General features: G+C 44.2%; 2 protein-coding genes across 2 annotated transcripts in view; one reads left to right on the top strand and one right to left on the bottom strand.

Annotated features, from left to right (window-relative positions):
- Window positions 1–1,838: 1,838 nt before the first annotated feature.
- SIGLEC15 (sialic acid binding Ig like lectin 15) lies at window positions 1,839–8,569 on the top strand. Its single transcript, XM_032205292.1, has 5 exons — window positions 1,839–1,890; window positions 3,608–3,991; window positions 5,973–6,329; window positions 7,291–7,321; window positions 8,473–8,569. The coding sequence occupies exons 1-5, from the start codon at window positions 1,839–1,841 to the stop codon at window positions 8,567–8,569; spliced, it is 921 nt and encodes a 306-aa protein (XP_032061183.1).
- A 1,963-nt stretch (window positions 8,570–10,532) lies between these two features.
- EPG5 (ectopic P-granules autophagy protein 5 homolog) overlaps window positions 10,533–19,988 on the bottom strand; it is a 49,432-nt gene continuing 39,976 nt past the window's right edge. The window contains exons 38-44 of the mRNA XM_032206143.1: window positions 19,333–19,542; window positions 19,051–19,195; window positions 16,644–16,886; window positions 15,650–15,869; window positions 13,980–14,195; window positions 13,106–13,220; window positions 10,533–12,446 (exon numbers count right to left, since the gene is read on the bottom strand). Of these exons, the coding sequence (XP_032062034.1) occupies window positions 12,264–12,446; window positions 13,106–13,220; window positions 13,980–14,195; window positions 15,650–15,869; window positions 16,644–16,886; window positions 19,051–19,195; window positions 19,333–19,542 (1,332 nt within the window). The 3' untranslated portion in view covers window positions 10,533–12,263. The remainder of the gene's footprint in view (window positions 12,447–13,105; window positions 13,221–13,979; window positions 14,196–15,649; window positions 15,870–16,643; window positions 16,887–19,050; window positions 19,196–19,332; window positions 19,543–19,988) is intronic.

Raw genomic sequence — 19,988 nt, 5'->3', positions numbered from 1 at the left:
TTTGGCTGACTCAACTTGTCTTCAAATATTTTGACTAAGGATTTTCAAATCCCTCTTTTCAAACATTAAAATGATTCATTACAAATAGCTGTCTCAAGATGGGAAAATAAAATCTGTCTAGAGATAAAGCCCAGAAGATTCATAAATGGTGCATCAATTTACCAGATATTTGCCTGGATGCTGGAGTAAAGCAGGACTGAGGGAGAGGTGCATGCTGTCAGCTGCTCCTTACATCGATAAATCCTGCTCCACCGTAGCAACGTGCTTCACTTTAACCTTTTATTTCAGTCCACTCAGCCCCACTGTGCCAAGAGCAGTGACACACTTAGGCAGAGCCACAGCACCAGAAAGCTTACATCAAAGGGACAAAAATCAAATAGTGCATGGAGAGAAACAGGGAAGGCAGAATAGGCATGTAACAGATGACTTGCGGGTGCAGGCCTCTTATTTACTGTTTCCACATTTCACACCCTCAGGTTTCTTTGCCAAAAGCTGCACTTATGACAGCACTGCATCCTGATCCCCCTGCTGCAGGGGGACGTGCACAGGGATAGAGCAGGGCTCTAAGCCACGTGTTGGAGCAACACCAACATCTGCTGCGTAGTGGTGGGTCCGAGCCCCAGTAAATAACAGAAACTCTCCCCCAAGAAGTCCAGGAAAACAGAAGTCACCCTCACTTTGCAGACACTTGGGGAGCAACTGATTTTGATCAGAGCACAAAAAGGGTTCGGAAAGCAGCAAACACACCTCATGCTACCAGATCTCGAAGCCCCTTTCTGGAGGTATTTGCACACCAGACTAGCAGGGAACTCGCGGGGAGGCAGCAGAGAGGAGCCCTCTGCATCAGTGCTGGAGTAAAAGCACCACCTGCCGGCTGCAGCAGCTGCAGGCAGCACCCTCTTACCTTGTCCTTTGGAGCCCTCCAGTGGCTGAACAGCCGCAGCTGTCTGTCCCAAATCCTGCAGCTGATGCTGTCCCCTTCCCCAAGCAGGACAGAGGCAAAAGGGCCCCCTCAGAGGCACAGCTGCTGGGATGAGAAGGGGCACCAAGGCATCTTCCCTTCCCCTGGTCGGAAAAGGGGCAGCAAACCTCAAGCTAAGCCCGGACAGGGAACAAACACTTCAAGATTCAACTTAAAATCACGGCGTCACTACCTGAAGCTGGGGCTTCACGAGACCCAAGTTCACGTATTAGCAAACCACACAGAAAGTTCCCTTCTGGGTTTAGCTTTTAACAAAGAGCATTTTCACAAGGGTTCTGGGCAAGAGATGGAGCTCAGCTTATTGCAAACACAGGATGACAAGAAGGAAGGTAACAACTCGTGGCTCAGAGCAGGGTACCTGGTGGCACTGCCAGACAGGTAATAACCGAGGCCCTGTGCCTGCTCAGGGTGTTTTACACCCAGGGATGACCACAGCCAGCAAGCACAAGAGGTAAAGCACAGTTGGCCTGCAGCTTCCCTGTTGAACTGCCTCAAGTGAGGAGAACGAAGGTCTTGCTACTACTCATTGCAGATTGCAAAGGCTTCCTGAAAGCCAGTCCCTTCTGTCCCATCACACACAGAGGGTGTCTGCAGCCCCAGCCTGCAGTCCCCATCCCTTAGCTGGAAGATAACATCCTGATTCCCTCCGCAATCTTTTTCACATGACTGACCACAGAACTATTAATATCTGAACCCAGAGCTGGTGCAGCCGGACCACTCATTCCCTCCAAGGAGGGGAAAACCACAGCTTCTCCCATCCCTGGAAAAACCTTTTGGGACAGCGAGAGCAGCAGCTCAGAGGTAGCAGAGACAGTTCTGGTTTGCTGATACACCCCCGTGGAGAACACCAACCAGCATGAGAGAGTTCAGCTTATCTCTTCTGTGCCTCCTTTCCGTCTTCAGGAAGGGTGAGTTCTGAGCTTGCTACAGTTCCCTGTCCGCTCAGGGCTTTTCTTCCCATTCTAGTCAGCATGGCAGGGGAACAGCTTGTAATGAACTCTAAGAACAGTACGTCCATCACGTTGCTTAAAAGGATCTTGAAACACCAGGTGCCTGGGTGAACACTGGAAAAACTCAAAAGCTTGACTCAGCAATTCTCAGAGAGGCTTCTGGTCTGTATTGCCTTTTTTTTTTCCTTCCATAACTTGTGCAGGGACTTTATCTTCAACTAACTTTCCCCTGCATTGCCTGTTGGATGCAGCATTTTCACCATCATGCAGAAGCAGTTTCATGTTCCTCAGAGTTCTTATGCAACATGCAATTTGCTCCAGCTCCACTGAGCACTTAAGCTCATGGTTAACTTCAAGTATATACTTAGTTCTATTAAAGTCAATGGAATTTGGTTAAACATGTCAATTTGTTTGCTAGAGCAGGTGATCATCTGTGATGCTCATTTTGGGAGTTCCTCTTGCAACTTGTGTAGGCTTTTTGGTTGTGACCTTGCCTGTTTCTCAGGAGAGGAAATCCCAGGAACAAATCAAGGCTGGATAAGTAGCAAGAGGAAGCTATGGAAGACCTGTCATGTTGATGCTTTAATGTTAAATTACACTCCAGAAGTTGACTAACCCCTCCATGCATAACATAGGGTCTTCTGGCAGGTTGTTTTAACAGGCATAAATGGATCCGGTGACACAAGAAGCACTTGTTGTTAACATTATTTCTAATGTGGAAGGTGAGGGGATGTTTATGTGCCAAAAGAGTGGTGTTCTTTGGTTAAGGTACTTTGGTTATGGTAAAAAATGCAAACCAAAAAAATCAGAAAAGCCAGAATCTGCAGTTCTCCAAAGCTAAGGGGTTACATTAACACACTCAGGAACTACCCAAGCCATGGCCAAGCAGCCAGTGTTGGCCACATCTCTCTCCCAGGAGGCCAGGAACACCAACAGCAGTAGCAGCCCTGGATTTGCTGTGCTCAGAAGCCTGCCCCTGATCAGAGAGATGGGCAGAGAACCGTGAGGGCTGACACCACCCAAAACACAACTGATCAGTGGGGAAAAGAGATGAGTTTGTAGTGTCCAGATAAGCAACGGGAAACAAGTTAGAAGGCAGCAGAGTTCTTTGTTTTTACCAGTAGGAGTCAGGTGATTAATCTGGCAGCTGAATGCCCACAGACCACAGGGAGGGCAGCAATGTATTTATAGAAGGTCTTCACATTTTTCCCCAGTTATTCTCAGGTATGGAGGGGCACCTCCTGATGAAGTAAGCCATGAAGTTTTATAGGACAGGAAGGCAGCCACACACACTCCTGAAGCCACAATCTGGTGCTATGGCTGTTGTGACAGCGATACAGTTGATAGATGCATGTATCCATACAGCAGGAGCTGCCTGTAAGTGCTGTTTGTTGATGCTATTGGTTTTGGGGGAAGGGAAATGGACAAGATTGAGTTCTCCCTATATACTTTAAGGATGAGGAGCATTCATTCAGGTAAAAGACACTCATCACCAGACAAAATTGACCAGACTAGGTCTCAGCAACCACCTGCAAGACCTCTGCATGGGGAAAAATCCTTGGTGGATCAAAGAGCATCCATTTTCTGACCAACAACAGAGCAGATGCAGAAAGGATGACCAATTCCCCTCTTAAATACTGCAGATAAGTCAGCCCTCATATCTTTTTGCTTGCAGGTGTGCAGTCCAATGGATGGTCCATCCACGTCCCATCTGATGTTACCGGGGAGCTCGGGAAGATGGTCATTCTGCCCTGTACCTTCACACACCCCTACAAAACCTTTGACCGGACCCTCACTGCCATTTGGAGGATCAAGGAACCTTACAACGGCACCGTAGTGTTCAAGTGCACCAGCCAGAGTGCCAGTGAGCTCTGTAAGACTGCTGTCAGCTACAAAAACAAGTACAAACTGTTTGGCAACCCCCGGCACAAGGACCTCTCCATCAGGATTGACAATCTGACCTGGAGTGACAGCGAGAGGTATTTCTGCCGAGTGGAGCTCTCCGGAGACGTCCACGACAAGTATGAAAGCAGGAATGGGATAAAGCTGCACTTGATTGGTAAGAAAATCAGATTGGTATAAGAAAAAAAAAGAAAAAAGAAAAAAAAAAAAAAAAAAAAAAAAAAAGGAGGAGAAGCCAACCGCCAACCCAGAGGGAAGTCGGAAAGCCCCAGGATGTGGAAACTGATGAGATGGTAACAGGAGGTGACCTGAGATGTTCTTCCAAAGCATTGGCTTTTCTAGCTCCACTCAGCCCAGAGAAAAATTATAACATTTTGGCAGGGAACACTCATTGTAGTCTTCCAGTCTGAGATGATGCACGCAATGCAAGGAAGGGAATAGGAACAAAACAGCATAGGAAATAAGGAAATGCAAGCATAAGCAGGCCTGGATGGCAGCAGGGGCTTGGGACGACAAGGTACCTGGCACCCATGTGCCATAGGTCTAAAATGATCTGGAACAGGATATGTTAAGTATAAACTGCCTGACAACCAGCTCTGGTCAACAAAGGTCAGACCTGGGAACCGGCAGTCCCCACCACCCCCTGCAAGCTCCTTGGGCTCACCAGATCAGAGGGCACGAGGAGGAGCTTCACCTCCTCACAGTGCAGAAAGCCAACATGGCAGCAGGACATTTTGCATTCTCCGCTGAGGAAAAAAAAAAAAAAATAATCAAAAGCCTGCCTTATTTCAGAGCAGCTCAGCATGGCACAGAGAGCAGAGCAAGCAGGGGTGGATTTCCTGCAGGGATCAGAGCTCTCTGCCTGCGCCCTCCATCCCCAGGGATCCCACAGCACCGTGCCAACCCCCTGGGTTGCGATGTACCTTGCTTACAGCGAGCTCTCAGCCCCTCTCCAGGTGTGCTCACTGATCTAGTGAGTGCTGGTAGATGTATATGGCCTCAGGAACAGGCTCAAACCTCAGCCAAGAGCACGGAGACAGTGTGAGTTGGGGGATTCTGCTTGTGAAGTGAAACTGCCTCGCAGCCGCCATGCACTGCAGGCATCCAGACGAGGCACAAAGATGAGCTTGGTTACTCCTGGGCTGTGCTGCACGACCAGGGCTCTCCTGCATGTGGGGCAGCTCCAAAATATCCCTCCACAGAGCGGCAGCAAGCTCTGACCCCCAGAGCCTGCCAGAATATGATCTTCAGCAGAATGATAACCGGGTGCCATGCAGGTGTGGTGCCCAGGCTGCAGCCCGCTTTGGGAACAGGCCCCTAAAGTGTAAGGGGCAGGGATTAAGTGATACTTTAGAGGTCATTTTAAACACCAAAACACAGGTCCATGGCACACACAACTAACGCAGCTCTCCTATGGTTCACTGTCCTCCAGCCTCACCCCCTCCTGCATTACAACCCTCAATAGGCCAGAGGGAGACGTGCTGCAGGTGGGTGCAAGCTATGCCTTTGCTGTCTCATCTGGCAAGTGTAAAAAAGCAATATTGAACACCTGCTTTTCCTCCACAAGGACATTCATACAGCTCCCCTCAGTTTCCACGATGCCTTTGTGAAGTGCATGAAGTAGGTCAGCAAGTCCAGCAGGAGAGGACTGATGGGTGAGACGAGCTTGTTGTGTTAGCCCCACTTCCCCAGCAGGCAAATACAGAGATCATGAGTCTGGCAGTAACTCTTAACTTTCTGCATTCCCTAAAAATGTTCTTTACTACTACTCAGTCACACAATCCCATACACTACAAATAGAGGATACAAAATCAGGGACCCTGCCTTAGTATCAGTGTGCTACCCCAAAGCGACCAGGGAGCTACACCAGCTGTTGGGTGGTCACTACAGGGCTGGAGAACATCAGAAACAGGTTGTAGCAGAGAGCAGAAGTGGTCTTTGACATCAATTTGCCAAATCTGGCAAGTCTCAGGCACCAAGAAAAGGGTTTGCACCAACTGTTCCCTCCTTGTGTGGTCTGGAGGCCAGAGACCAAGGCAACTGCCAGGAGACACCAGCAGGAGAGCACCATGGTTCCCTTCTCCAGACCTGGCTTTGAAACCTGACTTATTTTCCCTCCTCCACCGTGATTTTCGCAGCTGCCCCCAGGATCATTAACATCACCGTCAGCTCCAACGGGGACCACACCTTCCAAGCCCGCTGCACGGCTGAGGGGGAGCCAGCGCCCACCCTGACATGGAGCAGCCCCCACCACAGCAACCTCACCTCGGTCACCAGCACGAGCCACCGCGTCACCAAGGAGCTCCAGTACCTGACGCACGACGGCAAGTACACGTGCACGGCAGTCAACAGCCACGGGAGAGCGGAGGGGGCAGTCTACTTCTATAAGTTCAGAGCATCCAACAGCTCCTTCTTCATGATCCTCATTTTCGTGCCGTTGGGAATTAAGGTGCTCGTTTTGCTGGTGATACTGAGCCTCACCGTGTTCTCCAAAGGTACACCGTCACTACTTCCCTCGGTAGTCTTTCTCCACCAGATTGGTAACCACAGTGTGATGCAGCAGATAAAGTCAGACATTAGGGTGCACGTGCTGGGGGAGGAGGGTGTCTGTTCTGTGATTATACATTAATTTCCATTCCAGAAAAATTGGATTCATAACAGGAAATCTAAGACCAAGTAGGAGGGATCTCCTAGCTGACCAGTCATGGCATGCAGACATGAGGTCTCACTCACAATGGTATCTTAAATAGGCTGTGAAGGGTTAACAAACCAACAGGTTTGTGATTAGCAGAGAACCTGCTGCCTAAAAAAAAAAACAGATTATTGTTAAGCAAACTGTTTACTAACCTCTTCCACAGCCCATGGGCAGGATTTACCTCTGCTGTACCCCACACAGTGGTTTGATCTCCTCGTGTCGGCAGCCTTCTTAATCCCCAGGGCATCTCCATCTGCACACTTCCCAGCCATCAGTGAAATCCCATCTCCCCACTGTGCTGGGGCCATGAGAGCAGGGAAACCCTGGGCTGATGGAGATGAGAGTGGGAAGAGACCTCCAGAGGAGCCCCAGGGTCACCAGCTGCCTGCCCAGCATCCCTGCTGAGCTCTGGTACAGGGAGGAGCTGGCTAGGGGGTATCTCTGCCTCCACCTCCTAGGTCACAGAGACATCACATTGCCATGACCTGTTGATATTAGCCTGTCTCTGTGACATCACCTGGTGCACGCCACCACTTACCTCCAAATACTGAAGCTGTAGGATCAACCAGAAATACTTTGCTGCTTTTTTCTAGCACCTAATTCCTACCCTGGTGGAGGTGCACCACAAAAGACCTTCTCCTGTTCACCAGAGTTATCACAATTATCTTCTAGAGCAGGTTCCCTACAGCTGCAGGGCAGTCCTGGCTCCCCAGCTCATCCCCGCTGTATTGCTAACTCACATCTCTCCTCTCATTTAACAGGTCCTTCCTCCACCCCAACCAGCCTGGCCCGGTAAGTGCATCCTGCCTTCTACTCATCTCACCCAGCAGGAAGGTGGAGATGGCCAAGGAGAGAAATGCAGAAAAATGCAGCTTATTCTTGGTCTTGGCTACTAGCTGGGGCCTGACAGCAGGCTCCCGGGACAAGGACAGGGTTGGGCTGATGGTGAAGCAAACTGGTGTGACGGACCAAAGCTTGGGGACAACTGAGAATAGACACGATTGATTTGGGGACAAGGAACTTGGAGAGACAGTGGTACATGGGTGCAGCAGCAGCAGATGAGCAGAAATTTAGGTGGCCCACAGGCCCAGGGAGTGATAGGAAGCCACATTAAACTAGCAAAAGAACCCCAGTCTGATGGGGCAGAAGGAGAACCTGTCAGAGCTAGTGAGTTCTGTTAAGCATGGAAAAAGATAAGGGAGGTACCAAACAGCCCATATCAGAGGCAGCCCAGGTGTAGCAGGGCCCAATTCTAGCACCCATCACACACTGCCACAGTACCACGGGCATTTCCCATCACCCAGCACAACGCTGCTCCTGGGGATTCCTGACAGCTGTAGTGACCAAGCTAGGGAGAAAGAAAAAAAAAACCTCTAAGGTAAATATACAGAAACAGTACCTAAGGCCAGTACAATTACGTGTGTTTCGGGCTGCTCCCTTCCAGCCTCTGTGATGTCGCTGCCTTCCACCTCACCCAAGAAACGTGGCCATCGGCAGGACACTTGGGTGTGCAGCATCAGGCTACAGCCAAAGAGGCAACAAGGAATTCAATCCTACAGCTGCTTTTGAAATAATTATTTGCAAAAGTATGGTTTTGCTGATTTAGGTGCCTAAATAATACTGCGCCTTTGGTTGTGCCTGTACAGATACATAGATGAAAGCTGAAAAACCAAGATCCTCCGTGATCTGCAGGGACCCCTCTCAGGAGAGGTTTGTCCCAGAGCCTCCTGAGGCTCTGAAGCAGCAGGAGATAGTGCTGAGGGTGCAGGGTTCATTCCAGATGCTTAAGGATGTAAAACACTGGTTGTATATCAGACACTAAAAACCACCAGCTGCAGGAGGCAGGACCTGTACCAGACAGTATTGCAGGGATACTTGGAGCTAGCTGAAGTCTGGAACTGCCAGAAACGTGTCCTCACCTTTCTCACTTCTTCCACCACCAGGCCACAGCAGCAGGATTCCACCTACGAAAACTTTGACCGCAGACACAGCAGCAGCCAGAGCTTGCCAACAGAAATACCCGTGGCAAGATGCAGCTGAGCACCTGGGCTGTCCCACATGCACCTGCTCGCACGGAGAGCTCCTCTCCCCTCTGTACAAAGCTGGATCACCTCTCAGTGCTTTTTCCTGCTGCATATAAGACTGCTGTGGACTGATGCAGGTGGTCATACAGGCCCTGCAGGTGTGTGTTTTCCATCTCTGCTGCAACTTACGAATAACAGAAGCCTTCAAAGGGAATAAAAGAGGAGTGGAGCTGAAAGAACAGAAAGATTTCCATGAGATGACAGTTCTAACCAACCTGCATGTTTCTAGCCTGCATCAGAGTGTTTAACAAAGAGCTAAGTCTACCATTTTCTCACATCTTTTTGCTTTAGCATATTTCAAATGTTACTTCAAAAAGTTTTCACCACTCCACTTGTCAAAACAAGTGCAGACTCCTAGAGCCAGCAAGTAAATTATTTTATGTTTTAAATATCAGCTGTAAAGAAAAATGCTACTGGAATTTGTAGATTTTAATTATTGTTATCAACCCTTAACTTCCAGAAGAGTTTGTCTAAAACTTACCTTTCAAGAGAAGTCCAAGCAAAAAAGAAAATAGGTTTTCAGTTGGCTGACAGAGCTGAAAGCGAGACATTCAAAGGGAGGTCTGTATTGCAACTCTGCTGTGGCTCCTGATAGGGGTACCTGGTACACAAGCCCATGTGCACACTAACAAAGCTCTGATACTCTGCAATAAACATGGTATGAAAACATTCCAATAAAGCAAACTACACCAGCTCTATTTGTGTTTGTACATAAGTGCACAAATAGACACGATTCTGTAATATGTGCATGCACAGTTGATCCATCTTATGGTATTTGTTTGTTTTTCCTGGTGAAAACAGTTTCTTAATATAGATTTTTTTTGGAAATCTATATTGCAATATTATCTCTTTCTACTGCAACCTACAACACTAAAAGCAGCAAAAAAAACAGTTTTTCTTCTATTGTCACCTGGATCTATTTAAGGCAGAAACAAGCAACTGCACGATGTGGGGTAGGGGGAAGGATAGAAGATGCTGAGAATGCAGAATTGTTTCCAGTAATAAAAGAAGAAACAAGAAGTCAAATCTGTTGAGCACTATTCAGAGAATGAAGTCCAAGCCCTGAAATGCACATTTGTGACAGTGGGATCTGATAGCTGATAAAATTGCAGCCCTGTTTTTGAGGAAAGCAAGCTTTTAAAGACTTATCGCTATAATGTCCACTGGGAAGCCAGCACATTGGTTTGTCACTGACACACATAAAAGTATCAGCTCACTGAGTTTTCTATGCCTCTAAAAACCTGCTGCAGAATTGTTTAATGTCTTAACCATGGTGTGCACTGAAGTAAATCATTTCTACCAGGATTACTGGACCAAGATATGGAAAAAAAATAAAAATACCTCCACCTCTAATATATTTAAACAGTAATTTCTTAAGGAAGCTGTTTCTATGGTCAGGACAAAAGCTGATGTGACTTTTGTGTCAGTGGCATTTGCTGACAGCAAAGCCCTCAGTAATGATGCTGCACCACCAGCCCTGAAGGCAGGGTTTTCCTCTACTTCCTTCCACACTATCAGCTTCCTCCTCATTTAGGATAAAAAACAAATTCTATTGTCTATTCTGGATCAGTTGTAAGTGTTGAAGGAACAGATCCATGATCTTACCACAACACTGCCACAGAGGGCTGTGAAATGTTAAGATGGAATCATCATTTCTGCCATTACATAGATGAGCTTTCCCGTGGGCTCTGGCCACAAAAACAGAGTGTTGTATCATGTACTTGTTAAATCCAGGACTCCCCAAACCTCCATCAACTGAGCAAAACTGCATGGCATTCCTCCATCATACTTTCTTCTCCAAGAACAGGCATGTTTTATCAGATACGGTCTCTTCCAGCAAGTTGAAAATATCATGGCATTTGTCACAAGGTTTTCATTTTTCATTTTTATTTTGCATGGTCTTTGCAGACATAGCATGTTATAAACACATTTGTAAAAACTCAACAGCTGAAACATCATCATCTTTTAAAAGTGCATGTCAAATACATGTATCCCCAACTCCTTCACATTTTTATACAACTGATCAATAACATATCTAATAAAACCAGTGCTTTTAAGTCTTTGGGCAGGCAGGAAAAGCAGCAGAACGTATTCTTCCAGGAGTTAATTTTCCAAGAGTCTGTTAAAATCCATGCTGCGTCATGATCTGGTTAATATACAGAGAGATGTACATATATATATATATATATATATATATATAAAAATACATATAGGCTCGCAGATAGAGCAAAGAACTAAGACCACAAGAAGATGATGGTGATCTAATGACCCAACTGGCAGAGTTAGCAGGATTTGTCAAGAAGAGAAAGGTGGTTTGTTTTCCAGCACCAAAAATCACAGTTAAGAGCAACACTGCAAAGCAATCCATTATTGAACAGACAGTAGGTAGTACACTTCCTTCCCCTGGGGACCCAAATAAATGTTTTAACATGCAACCATGTTCTAAACAGAAAGGCACAATTAATACAGGAAGAGAAGAAGCTACCATTGATCCTTCATACAGGCGTACAGATTGGGAATGCAGGACCTTGGGCACCTCAAAGAATCAATGATGAAACATGATGAAATGGCCAACATTAGGCAAGCAACCAGGGAAATTCACTTTCTGCTGTCATCGAGCAAAGGTGCAACAGACAGTCCAACAAAACCAGTGATCATTCAGCTGAAACAACAGATTTACAGGACCATGGTTTGTGCTTTGGTAATGGAATTTTAACAAGCATCCACCTAATTAAATACAAGCTAAATAGCTTTTCACAGTGTCATCTAAAATCCTGCTATGGCTTGCCAAGCTAGGAAGAAATGAATAAACTTAAGTGGTGTCCACTTAGAAAGCCATTATTACCTAAACAACCAGATTTTCAGAGTTACAGGTTATTATCTGACAAGAACATAACTGTTTCCCACACAGACTCTGGGGATCCAGAAAGAAAATCAGTCTTTAGGCATTGCCTGATTTAAAACATGGCCAGAAATTACTTGTGTTTAATCAAGCAGTATGGAGGCAGACTCACTAATACCTAGAAAATCAGAAAAAGCTAAAGTCCTTTAGTTCAAATTTTAGTTTGTATTTACAGGTGTGGGAGAAGATTGGTAGGCATGCCTTTTAACTAGAGTTCTGTGGAATATCAAAAAGTCAAAATTTAAAATATTATCTTTTCAAACACAAGGACTTGACAAGTCTCCCAACACACACACACGATTTAGAGGTATCCTGGCTAAGAGAAAGGAAACCTCTTTTATACACAACCCTCCATTCCCTTTGCACTGGCTTAAGTGTTGACACTGAAAATGAAAAAGGCACAAAGCAAAAAAGTAAGATGCTACAAGAAACAATGATGAGCTTTGCTGTCTAATGACTTGAATGTCTGTTCTCAGGTAACCTCCTCTCAGAGGCACACCATACACAGGAAGGTATTCCACTGCTTTCAGTCAACAAAAACTGAGCAATTCCACAGGCCTAAATATCATAAGAGCTTTAAAGGAAGGAGAAAACCTCAAAGAGGATAAAACTTCCAAGCGTGCAGTTCCTATCCACACTTCTGACTTGGTTAAGTGGGACTCTGAAGGTAAAAATTACTTGTGCAATAACAACTACATGTAAACCAGAGGAATCGGAATCGCACGATGGTTTTGTGAGCTCAGTGCTGCTACCGTATGCAGTCCAAATAATGCACTTCTGGGTACAGAGTGTTAACAAGGAGAGCCAGGAGATTATTGCCATCTTGAAGACAATGTTCTGGATGCTTGATGAACACAGAAGCCTGGGAGAGCTGCTCCTGGTAATCCATGTACTGTTTGTTTGATGCCATAGATTCAAGAGCAGTCAGTGCCTAGAGACACAAGGGAAAACGATGTTAGCTGTTTGTGTTTTGGTCCATAACAAATCAGTTCATGAGCCACCAGAAGAACAACTCCACTGGAAGATCTTTACCTACTAGACATCCTGGTGTATTTTGAACAAACATTTGTAAAAATACAGTCACATAATGTTGCTTCAGACCACCTCATTTTTCAAGCTGACTCCACCCCGAGATAAACAACAAGTGTTCTATTCCAGGCTTGCTCTGATCGTTATAAATATTGTCCTATATGTACTTCATGAACTGAAGACATGTTTTTAGGGAAACCACACCAAAATACAAATTGCAGCTCACAACTATTCCATTCAAGTTATTCTTGTTAAGAATCTTTGACTTATGAAACTATTATTTTGCTCCCATTATTAGTATTACAGAAAACATGAATTTGAAATTTTATATACAAAAACCTATGCTGGAAGAGGAGCAATGAACCATTTCTGAAATTCAGAATTCCAAATGTAAAGCAGCAACAAGAAGAGGGTGGGGCCATTTAGCACTGAATAAAATCAACAAGTTGAGAGCTGGACTTAGTGGAAGCTGTGCCTGAAGTGGCTCAGAAGTCTCACCCCAAAAGGTGAGCTAACACAGAAAAAGGGCATTTCTAGATGCCACTGATGGGCACACCCTACCTGCTGGGCTTTCTGCGACAGCTTTGGTTCTGACCCTGCTTTCAGGCGGACTTGACTCTCTGCAGGAATCTGCACCAGGAGGAAGGCAGACAAACTGCGGGCAACCACCCGAAACCTTGAGCAGGAAAAGAGGACAGAGAAAAGGTGACATCAGATTTGCAAGTCCTCAGCAGCACATAAACTGGAAGTTCTGTCCCATGACAGACCTCTTACATGACAAATATTGTAAAGCCTTTAGAAGATCATTTTTCAATGCGTTAATAAAGCAGTATCACTGTAATATACACTTCATAGTATATCATCATATATGCTCGCAGATAACATGCTACCATAGATATGAAATGTTACATGTGACCTAAGCTTAGCTGCAGCCTTGAGGTCACATCCAAAATGCTCTTTCTTTCATTTTACAGCATTGAAATATCCACATCATCCAAACCAAAAACTGACTTGAACATGATTAAGATTCCAGAGCAACTTCAAAAGGATGGCACCCCAGGAGGCCTCAAACAACTTTTTTCCTTATGAAGTACTGTGCTGAATTGGTGTTCCGTAAACTTTTTCTTTTTTTTTCCCCATGCTGAACTCCACTTTGATACCTAACAACCAAACTGTCTCTCTTCAGAAAGGAAAAAACTAACAAGCAAGCATACATATCTTTGAATTTCTCTTAATATTTTCCAGCAACTGAAGGTTCAGATAGAAAATGCAGCAAGCATGTGATCATAGAATATTCCTGTGATGTCAACCAGAACTTCACTAGAAACAGTCATTAAGTCAGAATCCCAACTGCACTTTCTTTCCTGTTCCACTATAAACTTTACAGAAGTTCACATGCATTTCTTAACCACAGTCAAACACCCCCAACCCTTACCTGGGTGACAAAGGAGACCTCCTGCCTAGCCCAATAGCACCGAGTATTCCAGAAGTCAGTCTCTCCTCAGCCAGCTGGCTCTGCCTGCCCTGGATGGACAGCAGTGTCCGAATGACAGATTCGATCAGAATGGCATCGTCTTGCTCCATCTGAATCAAGGATAACTGCATAGCTTTATGCCACCAGAGAAACAACTTTGCCTCTTCCTTTGCTGAGCTGTAGGTTAAGATCGAAAAAATAAAATGAAGTATAGATTCCAAAAGTCAAAAGCATAGTTTAAGAAGTTTGTGCCTCTCCCCATGAGGCCTATGAAGAATTGAGGTAGCAAATTAATGTCAGCTAATCTTACTACATCAGACCAGCATAACTGTTATGTCCCTTTATTACACTGATGTAAGCATTACTGTAATAGACTTGATGCTAACATCAGCTAGCAGGTTTCCACTGCCTGTAAGAGAACAACACTTCATTCTTAGATTTAAAGCCTACAAGGAAGATATTGCATCCATAAGTGGATTTAAATCTTTCTAAATCTTGTTATAAAGGGATTGAAGCTGTACTTCGGGTCTGTCTTTCCTTTATTTACCAGAAAAAAAAAAATAGGAAGCACTAGCTATTGCTTCCACAATAATTTAGACTCTCCTCAAAAAGGAAACACTGAAGTCTTTTGTTGAGCAAAGCACAAAGTCAAGTTTCCCCTGAGGTATTTTTAACCCTTTGCCAAACAATTTGCAGATTCAGTTTAACTTGAACTCAGACTTTCCACACATAGCACTGGCACGAGTTTTCTGCATCAGACTATCCTCAAGCTACTTTATCCAGTCATTTCCCATCCCAGACAGCCTCAGTTTTGATGGTTAGGACAAGCTGTAATTTGCCCTCTAAGGTGGCTCTGCTGCCTTCTTTCCACTTTGGCAATAAGATTACTACAACTATATAGTACCCATAACAGTACCCATAACAGTCAAAGCACTCTTTGAATTTCAAGAAACAAGGGGGAACGTGCATGTTCCCAATACATTCTTTCACATAAATATAAACATTATCAACATTAATATTAAAACTATTCATCACATTAGCTAAATCCTAGTAATTTCAGCAGCAACTGTATATACGGTTGTCATATACCTTAATGTATTATTGTTTTAACACCACAGCTATTTAGAGCCCTCTGTCCTTTCTCATCAGAAGCCAACTACCTAGTACGTTGTTTTACAGCAATGCAGGCCTCTAATTTGGGGCACCCCACTAGATCCACTGGGTTCATATTTGGTTCAGAGCTGCTGACGTTTTTACCAAGCTTTATGGGTTCCACTGAATATTTAGCATGCAACTCATCCCACCTAGTGGACATCCTGGGAAGTGGAACTCCCGGTTATCTAGGATTTTCTTGAAATATTTTGAACTGAGCAAAATTCCAGGCTGCCATTGAAATCAAGCTTCTCCAACTGGAAGCCAAGCAAAACTGAACAGAAGTGTTCAACCAGGTAAAACATGAATACGCACCAACCCAGATCATTTTGTGACTCTGTTGTTGGCAGCCAGAGTGGGCAGACTGACAGGGGATACGGAAGGACTGGCCACTTCACTTTGCAGCCTGATTATACTGGCTACACAACCACAGCCTTATTTAAGAGTCAGTGCATGTTGAGAAGCTTTGAGGTCCGTACCTTGGATACACTTGCTCTAGCCACTTGCTGATGGTTATCAGGATTTTCATTTCATTGCTAAGAGTTTGGTCAGAATTTAGGCTTTGCAGCAGGTAGACATACAGGGTCAAGTAGCTTCCTAAAGACAAACACTCCTGCAGGAATTCTTCCATAGTTAGCTCAGGAACTTGGAGGGATGCAAGTATAGGGCCCCAGCCTAACTCCTGGTGGTGAGGAAAATCTATAAAGAAAACGAAAGCATATGAATAAGCAGCATTTGACAAAACCTAAAAACTGAAGTCACTTTACTGTGTCAATTTAAAGTCAATTTACTTTAATTTAAAGAACTCAGGCAATTTTAGCTTTTTTCCAGGTTATTAGTTTGACATTCAACGGATGGCAAGAAAAACTCCAATCACAGAGCACCCCCTGGAGGTCAAGGCAAAAAAACATTCTCTCAGTATTAAGTCAGGATTAAATTCTATGATTTTAGCCAATAGCATTATAAATATTTCTGTTAGATGTAATGAAATCTGATGACAGAAAGAAAAAAACCCTTGTGGAACTACATGCTGAGTTATGTAAACAGAAAAAAAAACTAGTGTTTTTTACCACAATTTATTTTCCCTGTATTAGCCTGCAGAATGGACAAAAGCATCTGTTTCGTTCCCTTTGGATGACATTTTTTTTTTTTGTAAAAAAGATCCAAAAACTATCCTCCCCTTTAGCTGGAAAAATAACAACCATTAGACACAGCAAGTGGGTCTTGACAGAGTCACATACACTTCTTAAGAAAATACACAATTAGAGCAGTTACATCCCAAACCACGTAGTACTGCACATACATACGTGACACTTGGGACACATCGAATACAAAGAATGGAGACCTGATTGTGAAAAACAGAGTAAGACCCAGTCCCAGTACTGGGCAGCGCGAAGCTATTAGGATTCCAGGTGATTCATGCCTCGTGGGCACCCAAAGACCGATCAATGTTTTCATAAGACGTGTTCCTACCTCCACTGAAGTAAGAGGTGATACAAGCCTCTGTTGTCTCTGCCATGTGTCGCACAGAGGCCAGGCTCTGACAGGCAGCCGTGAGGAGGGGCATGGCAAGCAACCCGTGCACTTTACTGTCAATCCACTTCCGTAAACTGCCCCGCAGCGACTCAGCTGTTGTAACACTGGAATTGTTCATCATCATCAGTGTTTCTGTAAAGAGACTACTGAGGGCCATGTGACGTGTTTGCAGATCCATATCTAGAGGACAGAAGTAAAAGAATTATTTCAGTAATTACATACCAGAACCTAAGTGACTTGAATTCAGCTTCATCACTGAACACTTGCTGTAAATACTGGGAGAGGTCTCTTGCTCATTAGACACCTAATTTCCTTATCTGTATGTATGAAGCTACAACGACACTCATTCCTTGCAGTCTCTCCCCTTGGTAAGTTAATTCATAATATTTATTAAACACAGAGTAATCGGAGCCCATTTTTCATTTACAGTCTTTTACCAGGGTTATGGGCAAATAATATGAATGATAAAACACATTTATAATCGCCAAAGAAAACTTGAGTAAAGCACAATTTGAAGTACAGACTGAAGTGATTCAATTGGAAATATAATCAAGATGAGCCTTGAAATGTTGCAATCCCCTTTTGCACTTTCCAGGAGTCTAGATTTCCTGCTAATTGCTGCATTCAACCCCAGAGCATTGTTTTGAAACCATCTCTTGTAATTGCCTGAACATGCTATCAAGAGCCACTTGAAACACTACCCTCAAAACACAAACTTCTCCTGATCTTAGCTCTTAAAAGCTGAAGTGAATAATAGGCTTTATTTTGTGAAAAGTCACCATTGTTATAAATGAAAGTTTCCAATCAACATCAGGCATTTTAGTAAAAGAAAAGCTTATAAAAAACAGATAGGATGAAGAGTTATGCACAAAGTGGGGTTAATCACTGGAAAAACACTGCCAAAAGGACTGAGACCTCCACATTTGCAGATATTTAGAAGCTGACCAGACAAGGCCCTAAACAACCTGATTTAACTTCACCTCTTGTTTTGGAAAGGCTACAGGCCTGCAGAGACCCCTTTCAAACAAAGGAATTCTGTCTTAACCTACCTATTAAGAAACAAATAAGCCTTCCAAATCATCTGTCTGCACAGCTCTCCCAAAAGGTAAACACCTCCTATCACAGATGGACTGAAAATGATGATGCCAGGAGGTTAACTGACTTGCCTAACGTGACTACTAGTTTTACAGCCCGCTCCTACTCCACAAACTGCAGGCATCAAACACCAGGCCCTGCCAACTTCCTTGGGCACTGCCCTTGTAACAAGCCCAGCTTTCCCTTCTCCAGCTGCTGTCAGGACAGTGCTCCAGAACCCTTCCCCTGCCCCCTCCAAATCTAACAGACACCAGATCTGACTTACACCACCGCTTTCCTGCCACCCTGCATCACTGATCCTACTGCACTCTGCAGCCTGCTTGAGCTTTGTGAGCACCAGGGAGCATTCTCTCCTTCAGCCACATAACATACAAACTTGCACAGCAGTTCATGAACCAGAGCTGCTCCTCTCATAACACAGGCTTCTGCCTCCAAAATTTCTCACCTATTAGGAGTGTCAGCAGTGACAGGCAAGTCCTCATTTTATTGCAAGTCACAAAGAATTTTTCTGATTCTGGGGCTGCCCTAAAGAGCTTCCCCAAGAGCGATACAAAACCTGAAAAATGGTCATCAATGTCACAAATTTTTCGATAGTTACTGTTAACTTCTGTTGGCACACTGTGTGGAAGTCATAGAGACATAATTACCAACAAAGTATGTCAGTGTGATGCAGTCAGTCAGCTGATGTGACCTGAAATTCTGTTTCGACAATGGAAGGTCAGAGTGGTACTGGTACTAAAACCTGGGATCAATACGGATGCTGTGGATGCAGACACACCACACTACCATTGTACACCAATGTAATTTCCCTGCTTCCATACTGCAAGTTATCCTGATTGTGAAATGTTTTAGAATCCATTCTTAAAATGCCATCCCTCAGGGCGTGTATTTGTGCCATCTTTACTTTTTTTTTTTTTTTAAAGAAAAGGCAGTGTCAAATAAAGAGATTCAAAAACTAGACAGCAAAGAACAGCCGCCCCACACAAAATCCCCTATATTAGCCAGTTTTACTTACAACATAACCCATTTTTTTCTGTTGATACTATCACTCTTAACAGTTCTTTGAGGGTAACAATCCTATTTTTGCTTTATGCTCATTTATCACACACACCCCAAAACACCATGACCTGAACTTAACAGAGATGTTATGGTAAGGCAAGTAATTACAGTCACAGAAGTTCAAAAAACCATGTGTTAGAATAAAGGATCTTGACAGCTTTGAAGTAATTTGCACTACTTTAACACAAACCTGGAGGATTAAAGATGACTATATCATCTAACAACTTGGACATTTCTTGTTCTAAAACTGCAAGAGTTATCTTTCCGCTTTGTTCCAAGGTGCTGAGAAATTGAACCACCTGACGAATGTATGCTTGGCACTTCAGTGTTGCATCCTGTTAACCAAAATTAGAACAATTTAGAAAAAAGCAATCACACCTACAGTTCACTCCACACTCTACATATAATATACAAAAGAACATTGCAAATGACAGGAACAGCTTAGAGACAATGCAAAACCAATTGAACTTACAAGGTGGATGTGACTATCCGAAGATGTGCCAAAGCCTGCTGAGATTTTCAGGAGCTTCACTATCAGTGCAGCTGCAGCATCCTTCGCAAGGATGACAGAGGGAGGGTAGTGGCTGTTACAATAGCTGATGATGCTTTGGTAAGAAGAAATGCCCACGAGTTGCCAAGGAAGGGAGCTGGTCTGTCCGAGAAGATTTATGAGTGGTGATTCCTGAAGATGTAAAGACATAAGCCTAAGCTCCGCTTTCTGGTCTGTTTTAAATTAAATATTCAGAACACCCAAGAACAATTACAGAATACACAATAATAGAAGTAAGCTCAGATGCCAAAATTCAAGTAGACAAAGCAAAAATCCCCCAGAAATAGATGTTTACTGAGAGCAGGCTGAAAAGCAACTTCTTATTCAAGTAGCACATATATGATACCTCCAGCATTCATGTAACAGTATTTAGACTGCTGTAGCAGCTGTAACCAATCACTGCAGTCAGAGAGCCATTAATATGCAATATATAAACACGTAAATACAATTAGAAAGAAACGGAAAACCTGCAAGCTAAAGCTTCTTCAGGGTTTGTTTTTCAAAAAAAAAAAAAAAAAAAAGAAAAAGACAAAAAAAGTACAGAGTTCACAGCAGGACCAGGGACAGAAGCCAGGTCA

The sequence above is a fragment of the Aythya fuligula genome, chromosome Z, assembly GCF_009819795.1.
Source record: "Aythya fuligula isolate bAytFul2 chromosome Z, bAytFul2.pri, whole genome shotgun sequence".
Taxonomy (NCBI): domain Eukaryota; kingdom Metazoa; phylum Chordata; class Aves; order Anseriformes; family Anatidae; genus Aythya; species Aythya fuligula.
Note: the sequence above shows the minus strand (reverse complement) of the source record. Positions and strands in the feature narration are given on the sequence as shown.

Excerpts from the sequence above, each read along its gene's own strand:
- SIGLEC15 (XM_032205292.1), top strand. The coding sequence starts at position 1,839 with ATGAGAGAGTTCAGCTTATCTCTTCTGTGCCTCCTTTCCGTCTTCAGG. Across the intron at positions 1,891-3,607 it reads CCTTTCCGTCTTCAGGAAGG|GTGTGCAGTCCAATGGATGG; the intron begins GTGAGTTCTGAG and ends TTTTGCTTGCAG. Across the intron at positions 6,330-7,290 it reads CCTCACCGTGTTCTCCAAAG|GTCCTTCCTCCACCCCAACC; the intron begins GTACACCGTCAC and ends CTCATTTAACAG.